Source organism: Papio anubis, chromosome 17, assembly GCF_008728515.1.
Source record: "Papio anubis isolate 15944 chromosome 17, Panubis1.0, whole genome shotgun sequence".
Lineage (NCBI taxonomy): Eukaryota > Metazoa > Chordata > Mammalia > Primates > Cercopithecidae > Papio > Papio anubis.
In genome coordinates, this window is record NC_044992.1 from 47063239 (window position 1) to 47077818 (window position 14580).

The 14580-nt window shown below is 49.7% G+C and overlaps 1 protein-coding gene across 1 annotated transcript; it reads left to right on the forward strand.

Annotated features, from left to right (window-relative positions):
• Positions 1-303: 303 nt before the first annotated feature.
• Positions 304-14066, forward strand: GSDMA (gasdermin A). Its single transcript, XM_031656963.1, is given in 13 exon segments — positions 304-691; positions 1048-1225; positions 6128-6264; positions 6267-6298; positions 7144-7236; positions 7737-7781; positions 10184-10215; positions 10217-10271; positions 10273-10310; positions 10312-10330; positions 10884-10998; positions 12235-12308; positions 13120-14066. Coding segments are annotated over 13 exon segments (1275 nt in total). The 5' UTR covers positions 304-477; the 3' UTR covers positions 13363-14066.
• The last annotated feature ends 514 nt before the right edge of the window (positions 14067-14580 follow it).

Below are 14580 nucleotides of genomic sequence, written 5' to 3' on the forward strand. Positions count from 1 at the left end.
AAAGAGGAAGGAAGGAAGGAAGAAAAGAAGAAAGAAACAGAGAGAGAGAGAAAGAAAGAAAGAAAGAGAGAGAAGAAAGAAAGAAAGAAAGAAAGAAAGAAAGAAAGAAAAAAAAGAAAGAAAGAAAGAAAGAAAGAAAGAAAGAAAGAAAGAAAGAAAGTCAGTCAGTCCAGTTGGGCTCAGTGGCAGTGAAGAAAATGAGTGTGGAGAGAGAAAAAGGAACTTGACAAGGAAAAGGGAGGTGAGGCTTTGCTGACCATCTATGGGACTCTGGGGCAACTCTTTAACTAGGTTCCTCATCATAAAATGCAGACTCCGTTGGTTCTTTCCAGCTGTGACATGAGACAATCCAGGCATCTCTAAGAGCTCTCCCTGCCCCAGAGTCGGGCGAACCCTCTCTGCAGGGGCCCAGCCCATATCCCGGGCTCCTCGGCAACCACCTTGACACTCTCCTGTCTCCCCATCTCCACAGAGACCATGACCATGTTTGAAAATGTCACCCGGGCCCTGGTCAGACAGCTAAACCCTCGAGGGGACCTGACACCTCTTGACAGCCTCATCGACTTCAAGCGCTTCCATCCCTTCTGCCTGGTGCTGAGGAAGAGGAAGAGCACGCTCTTCTGGGGGGCCCGGTACGTCCGCACCGACTACACACTGCTGGATGTGCTTGAGCCGGGCAGCTCACCTTCAGGTCAGCCTTGAGCAGGGCTGGGAACTGAGGGATACTGAGGGATGGGGGCTGGGCACCTGGCCTGCAAGGAGAACCTCAGAGCTCCCTCTGGCCAGAGGTGATTAGATATCATCTAGCCCAAAGTCATCGTCAGGAGCTGAGGAGGCTGGGGGTTGGGTGATACCTCTCAGCTCAGCCTCTTTTCTTTATTTACTCATTTGTCTTGTAGAGACGGGGTCTTGCTTTGTTCCCCAGGCTGGTTTCAAACTTCTGGGCTCAAACAATCCTTCCACCTTGGCCTCCCAAAATGCTGGGATTACAGGCGTGAGTTACTACGCCCAGCCAGCCCAGCCTCTTTCATCTTTTCCCTCCTGCAGATCCAACAGATGCTGGGAATTTTGGCTTTAAGAACATGCTGGATACCCGAGTGGAGGGAGATGTGGATGTACCAAAGACGGTGAAGGTGAAGGGAACAGCAGGGCTCTCGCAGAACAGCACTCTGGAGGTCCAGACACTCAGTGTGGCTCCCAAGGCCCTGGAGACCTTGCAGGAGAGGTGAGAGCGGGCAGGACCGAGGGTTGCCCGGGATGTGGGTGGGGCAGTGCATGGAAACGGTGCTTAGGGCCTCAAGTTAAAAACACAAGTTGAAAGATAGGACCCTTGCACTGACCTTTGCCAATGTGGTCACCACAGGGGAGCTCTTGAAGGTAACCCTTCTGGCCTATGGCTGCATCCAGGCCATTTCCTAGTCACACCTCCCAGTGCTGCCACCGTCTCCAGGACCAACTCCCCACTGTCACACATGCACAGGGAGGACGATGTCCACACCAGCTTGCTGTGTGATCTTGGAAAAGTCGCTTCTCTTGGGATTTCAGTTTTCTTTTCTGCAAAATGACAGGATTGGATGATCATCTCTAAGGCTCCTTCTAACTCTGAGACTATGCAATACACTAGAAAAAGGAGGGATGGGTCTTTTTTTTTCTTTTTTTTTTTTTTTTTTTTGAGACGGAGTCTGGCTCTGTTGCCCGGGCTGGAGTGCAGTGGCCGGATCTCAGCTCACTGCAAGCTCCGCCCCCCGGGTTTACGCCATTCTCCTGCCTCAGCCTCCCGAGTAGCTGGGACTACAGGCGCCCGCCGCCTCGCCCGGCTAGTTTTTTGTATTTTTTAGTAGAGACGGGGTTTCACCGTGTTCGCCAGGATGGTCTCGATCTCCTGACCTCGTGATCCGCCCGTCTCGGCCTCCCAAAGTGCTGGGATTACAGGCTTGAGCCACCGCGCCCGGCCGGGATGGGTCTTAACTGCCCACAGCTGAGGCCTGAGCACTGTGTTCTGCTCCCGTAAATGAAGCCTCCCGCCTGACCCCAATACACACTCCGCATGCCCTCGGGAATGCTGCCCCACAGCACAAAGGGTGTGGCAGGCGCCACATGGATGCTGGGCTCCATGGATGTTTGGCTTGACACGGGAACTGACTTTTAAGTAGTTAAGTAGTGGTTGAAAGAAGGAGGTAAGGACTGGGAAGGCCAGAAGGAAGGGCCAGGGTAGTCATCCAGCAAGCATGTATATAGTAAAGCACTCTGCTATGGGCTGGGGTGAGCCTAAAACATCTTTGTCCAAGAACCTTGCAGTCTAGGAAGGTGAAAATTTTAAAAACCTGTGCAACAGTAATTATAATCAAAGCCAAGAACTGCTAAGTGCTGTAGGGATGGTTCGACTGAGTCTTGTGGCAGGTCAAAGGGACTTCTGGCTGGGAAAATAAGGGAAGATCTCACAGCCATGGCAGCCTCTGTTCTGGGCCTTGAAAGATGAGTAGAAATTGGGCCTGCAGGGCTGGGAGAAGGGTATTATGAAGGCACACAGGTAAGCAATCTCAAAGCCACCAGGGGCCAGGAACAGCCAGCATGGCAGGGGCAGAAGAGGTGTGAGCAGAACGAGCAGGAAATGCAGGTGAACCCAAACCCCGGAGAGGCAAGTGACAGCTCCAGGAGACTGAATTGTAGGCACCAGGAAGATCCTGAAAATGCTCTGATGTGTCCCATGACTAATCCAGCCGAATGGAGGAAGTGTGTCAGATAGGGGAAGGAGAACAGGGATTTGAAGCAGTCAGACAAGGCAAGACAGCTTTCTTCTTGTTTTTGTTTGAAACGGTTTTTTGCTCTTTTTGCCCGAGCTTGACTGCAGTGGTGCGATCTTGGTTCACTGCAACCTCCGCCTCCTCGGTTCAAGCGATTCTCCTGCCTCAGCCTCACAAGTAGCTGGGACTACAGGTACCCGCCACTACACCCAGCTAATGTTTTTATGTTTTTATTGTTTTTATTTTTTATTTTTGAGACGAGTTTCGCTCTGTCACCCAGGCTGGAGTGCAGTGGCGCGATCTCAGCTCACTGCAACCTCCACCTCCCGGGTTCAAGCGATTATCCTGCCTCAGCCTCCCAAGTAGCTGGGACTAAAGGTGCCTGCCACCATGCCCGGCTAATTTTTTATATTTTTAGTAGAGATGGGGTTTCACCATATTGGCCAGGCTGATCTCGAACCCCTGACCTTGTGATCCGCCTGCCTCGGCCTCCCAAAGTGCTGGGATTACAGGTGTGAGCCACTGCGCCTGGCTAATTTTTGTATTTTTAGTAGATACAGGGTTTCACCATGTTAGTCAGGCTGGTCTCAAACTCCTGACCTCACGTGATCTGCCTGCCTTGGCCTCCCAAAGTGCTGGGATTACAGGTGTGAGCCACCGCGCGCCCATCCTTTTTTTTTTTTGAGACGGAGTCTCTGTCGCACAGGCTGGAGTGCAGTGACCCGATACCCAGTCACTGCAACCCCCGCCTCCCAGGTTCAAGCAATCATCCTGCCTCAGCCTCCCGTGTAGCTGGGATTGCAGGTGCACACCACCACACCTAGCTAATTTTCATATTTTTGGAAGAGATGGGGTTTCACCATGTTGGCCAGGCTGGTCTCAAACTCATGACCTCAGGTGATCTGCCCACCTTGGCCTCCCAAAGTGCTGGGATTACAGGCATGAGCCACTGCGCCCAGCCAAGACACTGTTCTTCTATCCCATGAGCGATGTAAACTGAGGACCCGAGCTCAGGGCAATAGGAGTGAAGAGGGAGGAATGGATGCACGGCCCATTGCCAAGGGTAATAGAATGGCCTGGGCTTGGTAACTGATTGCAGGATGAGGGAAACGGTTTTGTCAAAGGTGACTGTGAGATTTTACCCAGGTTGTGACATTATAGGACATTAAAGGTACCATTATAGGTGACAAACAGGAAGACAGAGGTTAGAGGTAGATTTGGAGATTGTGAGTTCCTTTTGTATGTTTTGAGTTTCTGGTTCTGCTGAGACATCAGCTGAGAATGTTTAACAGGTGGTTGGAAATAAGGGCCTGGAGTTCAGGAGAGAGGTCAAAGTGAAGATATACACAAGGTAATCAGCAATATGAAGATTACAACTGTAGGAGCCAGGGGAGGAGTCTCACTCCTGTAAGCCCAGCACTTTGGGAAGCCAAGGCAGGATTGCTTGAGCCCAGGAGTTCAAACCAGCCTGGGCAAGATAGTGAAACCCCCTTCTCTACAAAAAATGCAAATATTAGCAGGGCACAGTGGTGCGCCTAGAGTCGCAGTTACTCAGGAGGTTGAGGCAAGAGGATCGCTTAAGCCCAAGAGCTGAAGGCTGCAGTGAGTTATGATCGAGCCACTGCACTTCAGCCTGGGCAACAGAGTAAGACCTTAAAAAAAAAAAAAAAAAAAAAGAAAAAAGAAAAAACTGTAGGAGTGAGTTGGGTGGGGGGAGCTTTTGGAGGGAGTTGAGAAAACAGGACTGAGAACAGAATCTTACAGAACATAAAATGTTAGAGAACCAAAGAAACTGGAAAATGAGGTGCAGACAGAATGGATAAGATTTAGAAACTAGAAGCATGGGAGTTGAGCCAGGGTGGTACAGTGTGACTGGAAGCCAAGAGAAGCCAGCGTTGCACGGAGGGTTTCGACAGCAGGATCGAGTATTGCACAGAGTTAGGCAAGGTCGTTGGGACTGAGAGGTAAGAGATCATTGTAATTTCAGCTGAGTAGTGGAAATAAAAGGCAAATTATAAAGAATTTAGACGGACCAGGCACAGGGGCTCACATCTGTATTCTCAGCTATTTGGGAGGCTAAGGCAGGAGAATCGCTTGAACCCAGGAGGCAGAGGTTGCAGTGAGCCAAGATCACGCCACTGCACTCCAGCTCAGGTGACAGAGTGAGTAAGACTCCGTTTCAAAAAAAAAAAGAATTTAGGAGTGGGCAGGAAGTGGACACTGGAGGTGAGCATATCTTTTGATATATTTGCCAATGAAATGAAGGAAAAAAATAGGGTAGTAGGCCGGGCGCGGTGGCTCAAGCCTGTAATCCCAGCACTTTGGGAGGCTGAGGCGGAGGATCAGTCAGGAGATGAGACCTGCATCCTGGCTATGCAGTGAAACCCCGTCTCTACTAAAAAATACAAAAAAACTAGGCGAGTGGTGGCTCAAGCCTGTAATCCCAGCACTTTGGGAGGCCGAGGCAGGCGGATCCAGGAGTCAGGAGATGGGAACATCCTGGCTAACACGGTGAAACCCGTCTCTACTAAAAATACAAAAACTGGCAGGGCCCGGTGGCCGAGCCTGTAGTCCCAGCTACTTTCGGGAGAGGCTGAGGCAGGAGAATGGGTGTGAACGGAGGAGCTTGCAGTGAGGCTGAGATCCGGCCCTGCATTCCAGCCCTGGGTGACAGAGCAAGGCTCAAGTCTCAAAAAAAAAAGCCACAAAAAAACTGGGGTGGCGCCTGTACTCCCAGCTACTCGAGGGAGGCAGGAGAATGGCGTGAACCTGGGAGGCAAGGAGCTTGCAGTGAGAGCCGAGATCAGCGCCACTGCACTCCAGCCTGAAGCGACAAGCGAGACTCCGTCTCAAAAAAAAAAAAATAGGGTAGTAATTTGAGGGAGTAGCATGATCAAAACAGAGCAAATTTTTTAGGATTAGGGACTTTTGTTATATATGGAAGCAGACAGAAGAACAGAGTGGAGAGGAGAACTGGTGTCAACAGCGAGAGAGCATAAGGCGATGGAAAGAAAGGATCAGAGAGATGAGGTGGGGAGAAGGGCGCATCTACCCTGAACTGGAGGAAAAGGGAGTAAAACACCTGAGAGGCCCTGTTACCCGTGGGTGCTGGCCCAGATAATTACCGAGTTTATCTCTGAGCAACCCAGGAGGTCCTTTGCTCTAGTTACATTCATTTCATAAATGAGGCAGCTAGACTCAGAGAAGCTACCCTGCCAGTAAGCAAGAGATCTGGTTTCAACCTCCCAGCCTAGTCCAGAGTCCTTGCTCCTTCCCCGCCCACAATGTCCTGGCTCTGGGAATGACAGAAGGAGCAGGGGGAGGGTGTGGCACAGGCAGGGAAGGAGCTCTGAATGGTTTCCTTATGTTTCTCCCTGTCACAGGAAGCTGCTTGTGGATCACCCATTCCTGAAGGAGATGCAAGATCCAAGGGAGAACCTGTATGTGGTGATGGAGGTGAGGTGGAGCCCGGTGCAGGGAGGTCACACTGGAAGCTGAGCCGGCAAGGCAGAGGCCTGCTTCTCCTCCCTTCTTCGCCCCCACTGGGGCTACAGGTTTGATTCAGAGACACACACACACTCCCTCACACTCACACTCACCACTCACATACACATTTACATTCCAGCCCCTCCCTGGAGGCTTCGTGCTTTGCTGGATCAGTGCCAACCCAGGATGCTGAAAGTGCCACTCCTTCCCCTAGCTCTTCAAAGTCTGAACCCACAGACACAGGCCCCTCCCTGGTCAGTGGCACCCAGTGAGGGAGCAGATGCAGCTGCGCCAGATGCCACAGGGAACTACTGGGAAGAGAAGTCACGACCATGGGTTTTCCCTCATGGTGCTCCCAATCAAAGAGGAGACATCCTTACTCTCCAACATAGAAAGTCCTCAAGGTTTTAGCCACAGGAGACACAGAGGCTAAAGCCCAGAGGAACCTGCGCTTGGGAGCCAATGGAAATAAGGAATGCTCTCCATACCTCTCTATGTGCATCTAAATATTCAAGGGATGATTTGGGATGTGGAGCCGGGGTGGGGTTAGTCATGGAAGGCGTCCTGAAAGAGGTAAGCATGGGACAGATGGCAGAAAGGAAGGAGCCAGGGGTTTGGGCCGGGAAGCTCTGGGGTGATGTAGGCAGGAGATGGGCAAGGTCTGCCCAGTTCCTTCATGCATCTGAACCAGGAAGACAGATACAGGTCACTGGAGAGACATCAGCAGAAATGAGCGCAAGGACTTTGAAGTCCCTTCCTCAGAGGTCAGACCAGGACACCACTGAGAGGCTTCCAACTTCTTATCATCTCCCCTGAAGGCTCTCAGCCCTGACCTGTACCTCCCCCAATTCGCCTCCCAATATCTCATACTTAAGATGTCAGAGATTCACAAATTCTCATTGTCTAATTCTAGGGATCCACAAGCCACAAGGAGGCTAGCCATCCCCAAAGGCTGCGTCCCTGGCCTTTGAGTGTGAGACAGCTGGTCAAAGGCAAAGAGAGTGGGGTGAGCAGAGTGCATGTTCTCCCACAGGATGAAATTCACGGGCACCAATACTGAGGCACCCTGGTCTCCTCTTGTGGCAGTGTCAGAGCATGAGCAGGGAGGTGTGTGCACTGTGATCAACTGCAGCCATGGAGGCTGCTCTGGAAAAGAAAGGGTAGAAAGAGGCTCCTGGATTCTGAGGCATCTTCGGTGCTGGGCATTTGTTAGTAGTCATTGAAATTAAGGTACAAAGATGAACAAAAAGTCTGTATGTGGCCAAAGGAGGAGGAAACAGACAGAGACTGGAATGGAAGGTAAGTGGTGTTCTCATGGTATAGAATTTATCAAGGAAAGAAAAGATTGCTTCCAGCAATGGAAGCTGAAGCAGAGAATTAGATGGCGCTTGGGGTGCAAAGTCGTGACAGCCCTTAGCAGAGCCCTTTGACTTGAGACTGAAGAAGGGAACGTGGGGCAGCTGCTAGAGTGCCCTCCTGCCCTGCACCTCCCCTTGCCCTTCACAGATATTCCACACTATCTGCAATGGCAATAAACCTTCCCTCCTGGAGGTAAGTGAAATTGCTTCTGGGTTTCCCACATCTTCCGCCCACCCTGACATTATCTGCTAAAATCCTCCACCTTCTCTAGCTTATAAACCCCCAAAAAGGAGCCTCTGCTTTTTGTTTCCCAAGTCCCTAAGAATACCTAGCCTCAACTTTGGAAAGAGACAGATAGAGGCGTATATATATAATCCCAGAGAGATGCAGAAACCAACAGAGACCAGGAAGGCACAGTCAAGCAAGAAGTAAAGACTTGGGGAGACAAGTGTGTTCCCGAGTCGTGGGGGGTGAGACAAGCTATATCTCCGTGTTTTTCATAATGATCACTGATGAAACTGCCTTGAAGACTGTTTTTTAGATGAAAAGGGGCAAAAATAGGGTTTAATGCTGACAGATGTGCATTTTTTGTCTTCAGAAAAGTCCAGGAGAGGAGAAGGTCATCCGTAAGTGTTTCCTTTCATTCCACTGAAACTTTCTTGACTCCAGAATTTTAAAACTCCAAGTCTTTTTCTTTCCTTCTCATGGGACTGACAGGGAAATGGCAGAGTGAGTATAGCAAACAATTGTCCCCAAAACATGGTAAGAATTCCAATAGCTTGGGAAAAAGCAGTGGAAAGGGGAGTCTTTGGACAAGATGCCCAGGTGTCTGATGCCTGAGACCTTTGTCCTCCAAAGAGCCTTAGTAGCAGGCAGGTACAGTGACTCCACGCCTATAATCCCAGCACTTTGGGAGGCTGAGGCAGGAGGATCCCTTGAGCTCTCACTTGGGGAGTTGAGACCAGTCTAGGCAACATAGTGAGACCTGTCTCTTATTAAAAAAAAATTTTTTTTTTTTGAGATGGAGTTTCACTCTTGTTGCCCAGGCTGAAATAACAAATCAAGCAGTCATCGGCCCCACTGCAACCTCCCACCTCCCGGTTCAAGTGATTCTCCTGCCTCAGCCTCAATAACTGGGATTACGAACACCCGCCACCATGGCCTGCTAATTTTTTTTATTTTAGTAGAGACAGGGTTTCACATGTTGGCCAGGCAGGTCTCGAACTCCTGACCTCAGGTGATCCACCCACCTCCAGCCTCCCCAAGGGCTGGGATTTGAGCGTGAGCCACGAGCGCCTAGCCTTTTTTTCTTTTTCTTGAGACAGAGTCTCATTCTGTTGTCTGAACTGGAGTGCAATGGTGAGATCTCAGCTCACTGCAACCTCCGCTTCCGAGGGTTCAAGAAATTCTCATGCTTCAGCCTCCCCAAGTTGCTAGGATAACAGGCACAGGCCACCATTCAGCTAATTTTGAGTATAGATGGGATTTCCTGCCATGTTGCCCAGGCTGGTCTCAAACTCCTGACCTCAGGTGATCTCCACGCCTTGGTCTCCCAAAGTGCTGGGATTACAGGTGTGTCAGCCACTCGCCAACCTAAAAGAAAAAAGAAAAGAAAAAAATTGGCCGGTGCTTGGTGGGCTCAAGCCTGTAATCCCAGCACTTTGGGAGGCCGAGGCCCAGGCGGATCATGAGGGCGGAGATCGAGAGCCATCCCTGGCTGGGTGAGCCCCGTCTCTACTAAAAATACAAAAAACTAGCGGACCGAGGTGAGAGCCTGTAGTCCCAGCTACTTTCGGGGAGGCTGAGGCAGGAGAATGGCCAGGTGGGCTTTGCAGTGAGCCGAGATCAGCACCACTGCACTCCAGCCTGGGAGGCGACAGAGGCTGAGACTCCGTCTCAAAAAAAAAAAAAAATTTAAGAGTCTTGAAGTAGCTATAACCTGCTACACACACATCTGCAACTCAGCCGCCCAGCAACTGGGGCCAGAGCATTAGTCACAGTAACATCAGGGTTTTCAAGGTAGCTGGGCTGCAGCCCCCAGGGAGACAGGCAGGATGTATTTCCTCATCTTCCTTAGTGTCTCATCCCTGGGTATGGCTGCCATTCCTGAAGGATTGCATTCTTATCTTTTTTTTTTTCCCTCGGATATCAGGCATCTGATGTTGGTAAGAACTTTGTGAGTTTCTCAGAGACTTTGTGGAGGTAGCAGTAGGGTAGAAGGAGAGCAAAGGCATTCTTCTTTGTGCAACTATGCTATGAGAAAGGAAAACAGACCTTCTTTCTCACTTTTGCTGGAGTCTCAAAGAAAAGTCAAGGGTGTACTGATGGGGATGGCCTGGGATCTCGGGGAAGATTAACTGTTGGGTTAAGATAGTGATGTACTATCCTGGCCCACCTTCGCCCCAACCCTCAGGTTAGGGCTTTTGGTGAACAGTTCTGTCCTGCACTTCTTGGTAAAGAAAAATGGGGCCAGAGCTCAAACTGGGGGAGTACAGCATGGGTACCTAAAGGGGCTGAGTGGTAGGAGCCCTGCAGAGGATGGATTAGAGGAAGGTACCCGATGGAGGGGCCTGTGTGTCCCATTATTGACACAGGGGGACGTACACGAAGGCACTGGGACACTAGAGAGAAGTTCAGAGGGGCCAACAGAGTGGGAGGCTGGGCAAGCAGGGGCAAAGCTCCCCTGCTCAGCTCCCTCAGCAAACTTCTAAGGAAGAAAAGGGCTTCAAGACCTTGAGGCTGTGATTTGAGACCCTAGTGGAGGTGGGAAAGAGGGTGGGGGAAGGCATGTTTGGTGAAGGTTTGGTGGGGGCGGGTATTGCAGCAGGTGGGGAGATCTGACTGGGGCAGGAGGTGGGTGGCCAGGGGAGTCCATCTTAGATACCTTCCCAAGGCTGGCCACGTGCCCCAGGCTGCTGAGCCACTGCTCCTCCCTTGTCCCCTGGAAAGGGCAAACAGTGGAGTTCCCAAGGCACATCAGATGGCGCCTGGGATCTCGGGGAGAAGATTAACTGTTGGGGTTGGGGTGGCAACATGTATCCTGGCCCACCTTCTCGCCCCAACCCTCAGGCCAGAAGGGCCATCTGCTGGAGGGGCTGGAACCTTCCCTTTCCAGAGTCCAAAACTTAGGGACCAAGGAACCCAGGAGTCCAGTACTCTTCAGGACTTGAGGTCTCGAAAAAGAAATCAGGAAATGGGAGAGAGTTCCCGTGTGTCAAGGGATCATTATGTGCTGGGCCTTGGGTTGGGCCCTTTCCTATGTTATCTTCAATAGTCATCCACCTTCCCCCACAGCTTGAAGGGGCTCTAGACAAGGGACATGAAGTGACCCTGGAGGCACTCCCAAAAGATGTCCTGCTGTCAAAGGAGGCCGTGGGCGCCATCCTCTATTTCGTTGGAGCCCTAACAGGTAAGTGGGGAATAAGGTCTTCATTTATAGACCTTTTCAGTAATAGGAATGAATCGCTTGAATCAATTCCCAAATGGATGAATAAATGAATGAATGAATGACAAATTATACCATAGTTAAGTAGTTTATATGTACATTTTTATAAATTGGTTTCATGGTTGGGCACGGTGGCTCATGACTGTAATTCCAGCATTTTGGGAGGCCAAGGCGGGTAGATCACCTGAGGTCAAGAGTTCAAGACCAGCCCGGCCAACATGGTGAAACCCCACCTTTTCCAAAAATACAAAAATTAGCCGGGCATGGTGGCAGGTGCCTGTAATCCCAGTTACTCCGAAGGCTAAGGCAGGAGAATCGCTTGAACCTGGGAGGGGTAGGTTGCAGTGAGCCAAGATCACTCCATTGCACTCCAGCCTGGGCAACAGAGCGAGACTCCATTAAAAAAAAAAAAAAAAAAAAAAATTGGTTTCATTCCTAAGGATTCACTTGGTCACAATGGGTGATCTAAGAAGACAGCCTAGTTTTGCTAATAGAGGTTGAATAACCCTAGCTTTATCAGCAACATACTTAAAATTTCTGCATATAGCTAAGCTCATCACTTCTATCCTGACACCTGGTAGCTTTAACTTCAGGGAGTAACATTTTCTGATCTTGCCCCTAAAAGCTCTTCTTCCCTCCACATTTTCTAGTTTTCCACTTAGAAAAACTCTGTGGTCCTTCAGGTGTAAGCTAAAATGTTTGTTCCCTTAAGAAGCCTGCCCTCTGACTCCAAGACCAAAGTGAACCCCTCAGCTACGGCTCCCTTTTTTTTTTTTTTTTTTTTTGAGATGGAGTCTCGCTCAGTCGCCCAGGCTGGAGTGCAGTGGCCGGATCTCAGCTCACTGCAAGCTCCGCCTCCCGGGTTTACGCCATTCTCCTGCCTCAGCCTCCCGAGTAGCTGGGACTACAGGCGCCCGCCACCTCGTCCGGCTAGTTTTTTGTATTTTTTAGTAGAGACAGGGTTTCCCATGTTCGCCAGGATGGTCTCGATCTCCTGACCTCGTGATCCGCCCGTCTCAGCCTCCCAAAGTGCTGGGATTACAGGCTTGAGCCACCGCGTCCGGCCAGCTACGGCTCCCTTAACACCTATGTTGTAATTACATCCAATGAATGAAGCTGAAATTCTGGAAGTGCGCTATTTGGAGTCTGTAGTCCCCTCTGCACCAGCAACACACATCTTTCTCTGCTTTTTTTCTCCAGAGCTAAGTGAAGTCCAACAGAAGCTGCTGGTGAAATCCATGGAGAAAAAGATCCTACCCGTGCAGCTAAAGCTGGTGAGGGAAAAAGAGCAGATGCTGGGGAGAGTCTGGGAGTAGCTGCAGCCAGTGGAGATGCAGATTTCGCCTAAGGATGGAGCCATTCTGGAGGATCCCCGTCTTATCACAGGGGCTTATGCCCAGTCCTCCTTTCTATTTCTCCTTTTTTGTTATTTCACAAGAAGTAGAAGACTGAATTTCTAGGCAATGATCTGGGTTTATCAGCCTGATCTAGGGAGAAGAGACAGAAACTCTGGCCTTGCTTATTCCTAGTCAAATGTTGTAAGCAATTTTTTTTTTTTTTTTTTTTTGAGGCGGAGTTTCGCTCTTGTTGCCCAGGCTGGAGTGCAATGGTACAATCTCGGCTCACCACACCTCGGCCTCCTGGGTTCAAGCGATTCTCCTGCCTCAGCCTCCTGAGTAGCTGGGATTACAGGCGCCCGCCATCATAGCTTGCTAATTTTGTATTTTTAGTAGAGACAAGGTTTCACCATGTTGGCCAGGCTCATCTCGAACTCCCAACCTCAGGTGATCCACCCGCCTCAGCCTCCCAAAGTGCTGGGATTACAGGCGTAAGCCACCGCGCCTGGCCTGTAAGCAAATTTTTTAATGTGTTTGAGTCTGTCTCAATTTATTCCTCTGTAAAATGGGGCTAAAAATCAATGTGCTGCCCACATATAGGGCTGTTCGAAGACTCAGATGGGGTTGTAATGTAAGGTAAAGTAAGAAATTCTAGTAAGGGGAATGTAACCTTCTTGTGATTTTTGTGAGTTAGGAGAGGAGAGAGGTTTCCAGTTCTTTCTTTTCATGTTGTTTTGGTTCCCTCCAGGTGGAGAGCACGATGGAACAGAACTTCCTGCAGGATAAAGAGGGCGTTTTCCCCCTGCATCCTGAGCTGCTCTCCTCCCTTGGGGAGGAGGAGCTGACCCTCACAGAGGCCCTAGTTGGGCTGAGCGGCCTGGAAGTGCAGAGATCGGGCCCCCAATATATGTGGGACCCAGACACCCTCCCTCGCCTCTGTGCTCTTTATGCTGGCCTCTCTCTCCTTCAGCAGCTGACCAAGGCCTCCTAATTTGCCTTTTACGTCTGCTTCATGACTCCCTAATGCCTTCCCAACCTCGTGGTGCTGTGTCCTTACCACCTAAGGGCATTTCAGAGCCATCAGCTGACGACATCTGAAATCTCAGCTGGTGACCCATGATAACCGATTTCCACCTGTCCAACCATGTATCACCCCCTACCCCTCCAGCTCCGTGACCCACTAAGCCCATCTGCTGATGCTTAAATTTTCTTTTCTTTTCTTTTCTTTTTTTTTTTTTTTGAGATGGAGTCTCACTCTATCGCCCAGGCTGGAGTGCAGTGGCGTGACCTTGGCTCACTGCAACCTCCGCCTCACGGGTTCAAGAAATTCTCATGCCTCAGCCTCTCGAGCAGCTGGAATTACAGGCACGTGCCATGACACCTGGCTAATTTTTGTACTTTTAGTAGAGACGGTTTCACCACGTTGTCCAGGTTGGTCTCGAACTCCTGGCCTCAAGTGATCTGCCCGCCTCGGCCTCCCAAAGTGCTGGGATTACAGGCATAAGCCACCGTGCCCGGCCTATGCTTAAATATTCTAGAAGTAGAAGCACTCAGACTTTTAAAACTATGAGTCTCTTCAGCAAAACTGAAAAAAAAAAAAAAAGATTAATTTCCTATCCTAATCCCTCCTACTTATACTTCCCCAAAAAACAAGCTTTACTGGAATTAATGGAAAATATTATGTCAATCTTAGGATAATATGTCTTTTGGTGTTTTTCTTTAAAGAATTTATCACACAGAAATTCTTAATTTGTGCCAGAAAAAGAAATTATTATCATACTGCATATAGATCATATGTACATGAATATGATGCTGTACTGTCCTCAGGCAAGCTGGAAAATGCTCAGAGGGTACGGAACATGGAATCTAGATTCTTTTTTTTTTCTGTTCAATTAGTTTTCTTTAATGGAGTCTAGATTCTCAAGTGAGAAGATATCAAAGCAGTTTGTCTTCAAAGAAGAGCATTTGGGGGTCCCCTAGCTCTGGGTTGAGGGAAAGACCTAGAGATATGTAGTAGAAGCCTGAAACAAAAATAAGACAAATTTCAAATTTATTGAACAGAAAATGCAGATGGGCCTTTTAAAAAAAAAAAAAAAAAGGCAGGGGGAGCCAAGAATAAGACTACCCCAAAACTTTAAAAACTAAATTGTAGAGGGCCGGGCGTGGTGGCTCAAGCCTGTAATCCCAGCACTTTGGGAGGCCGAGACGG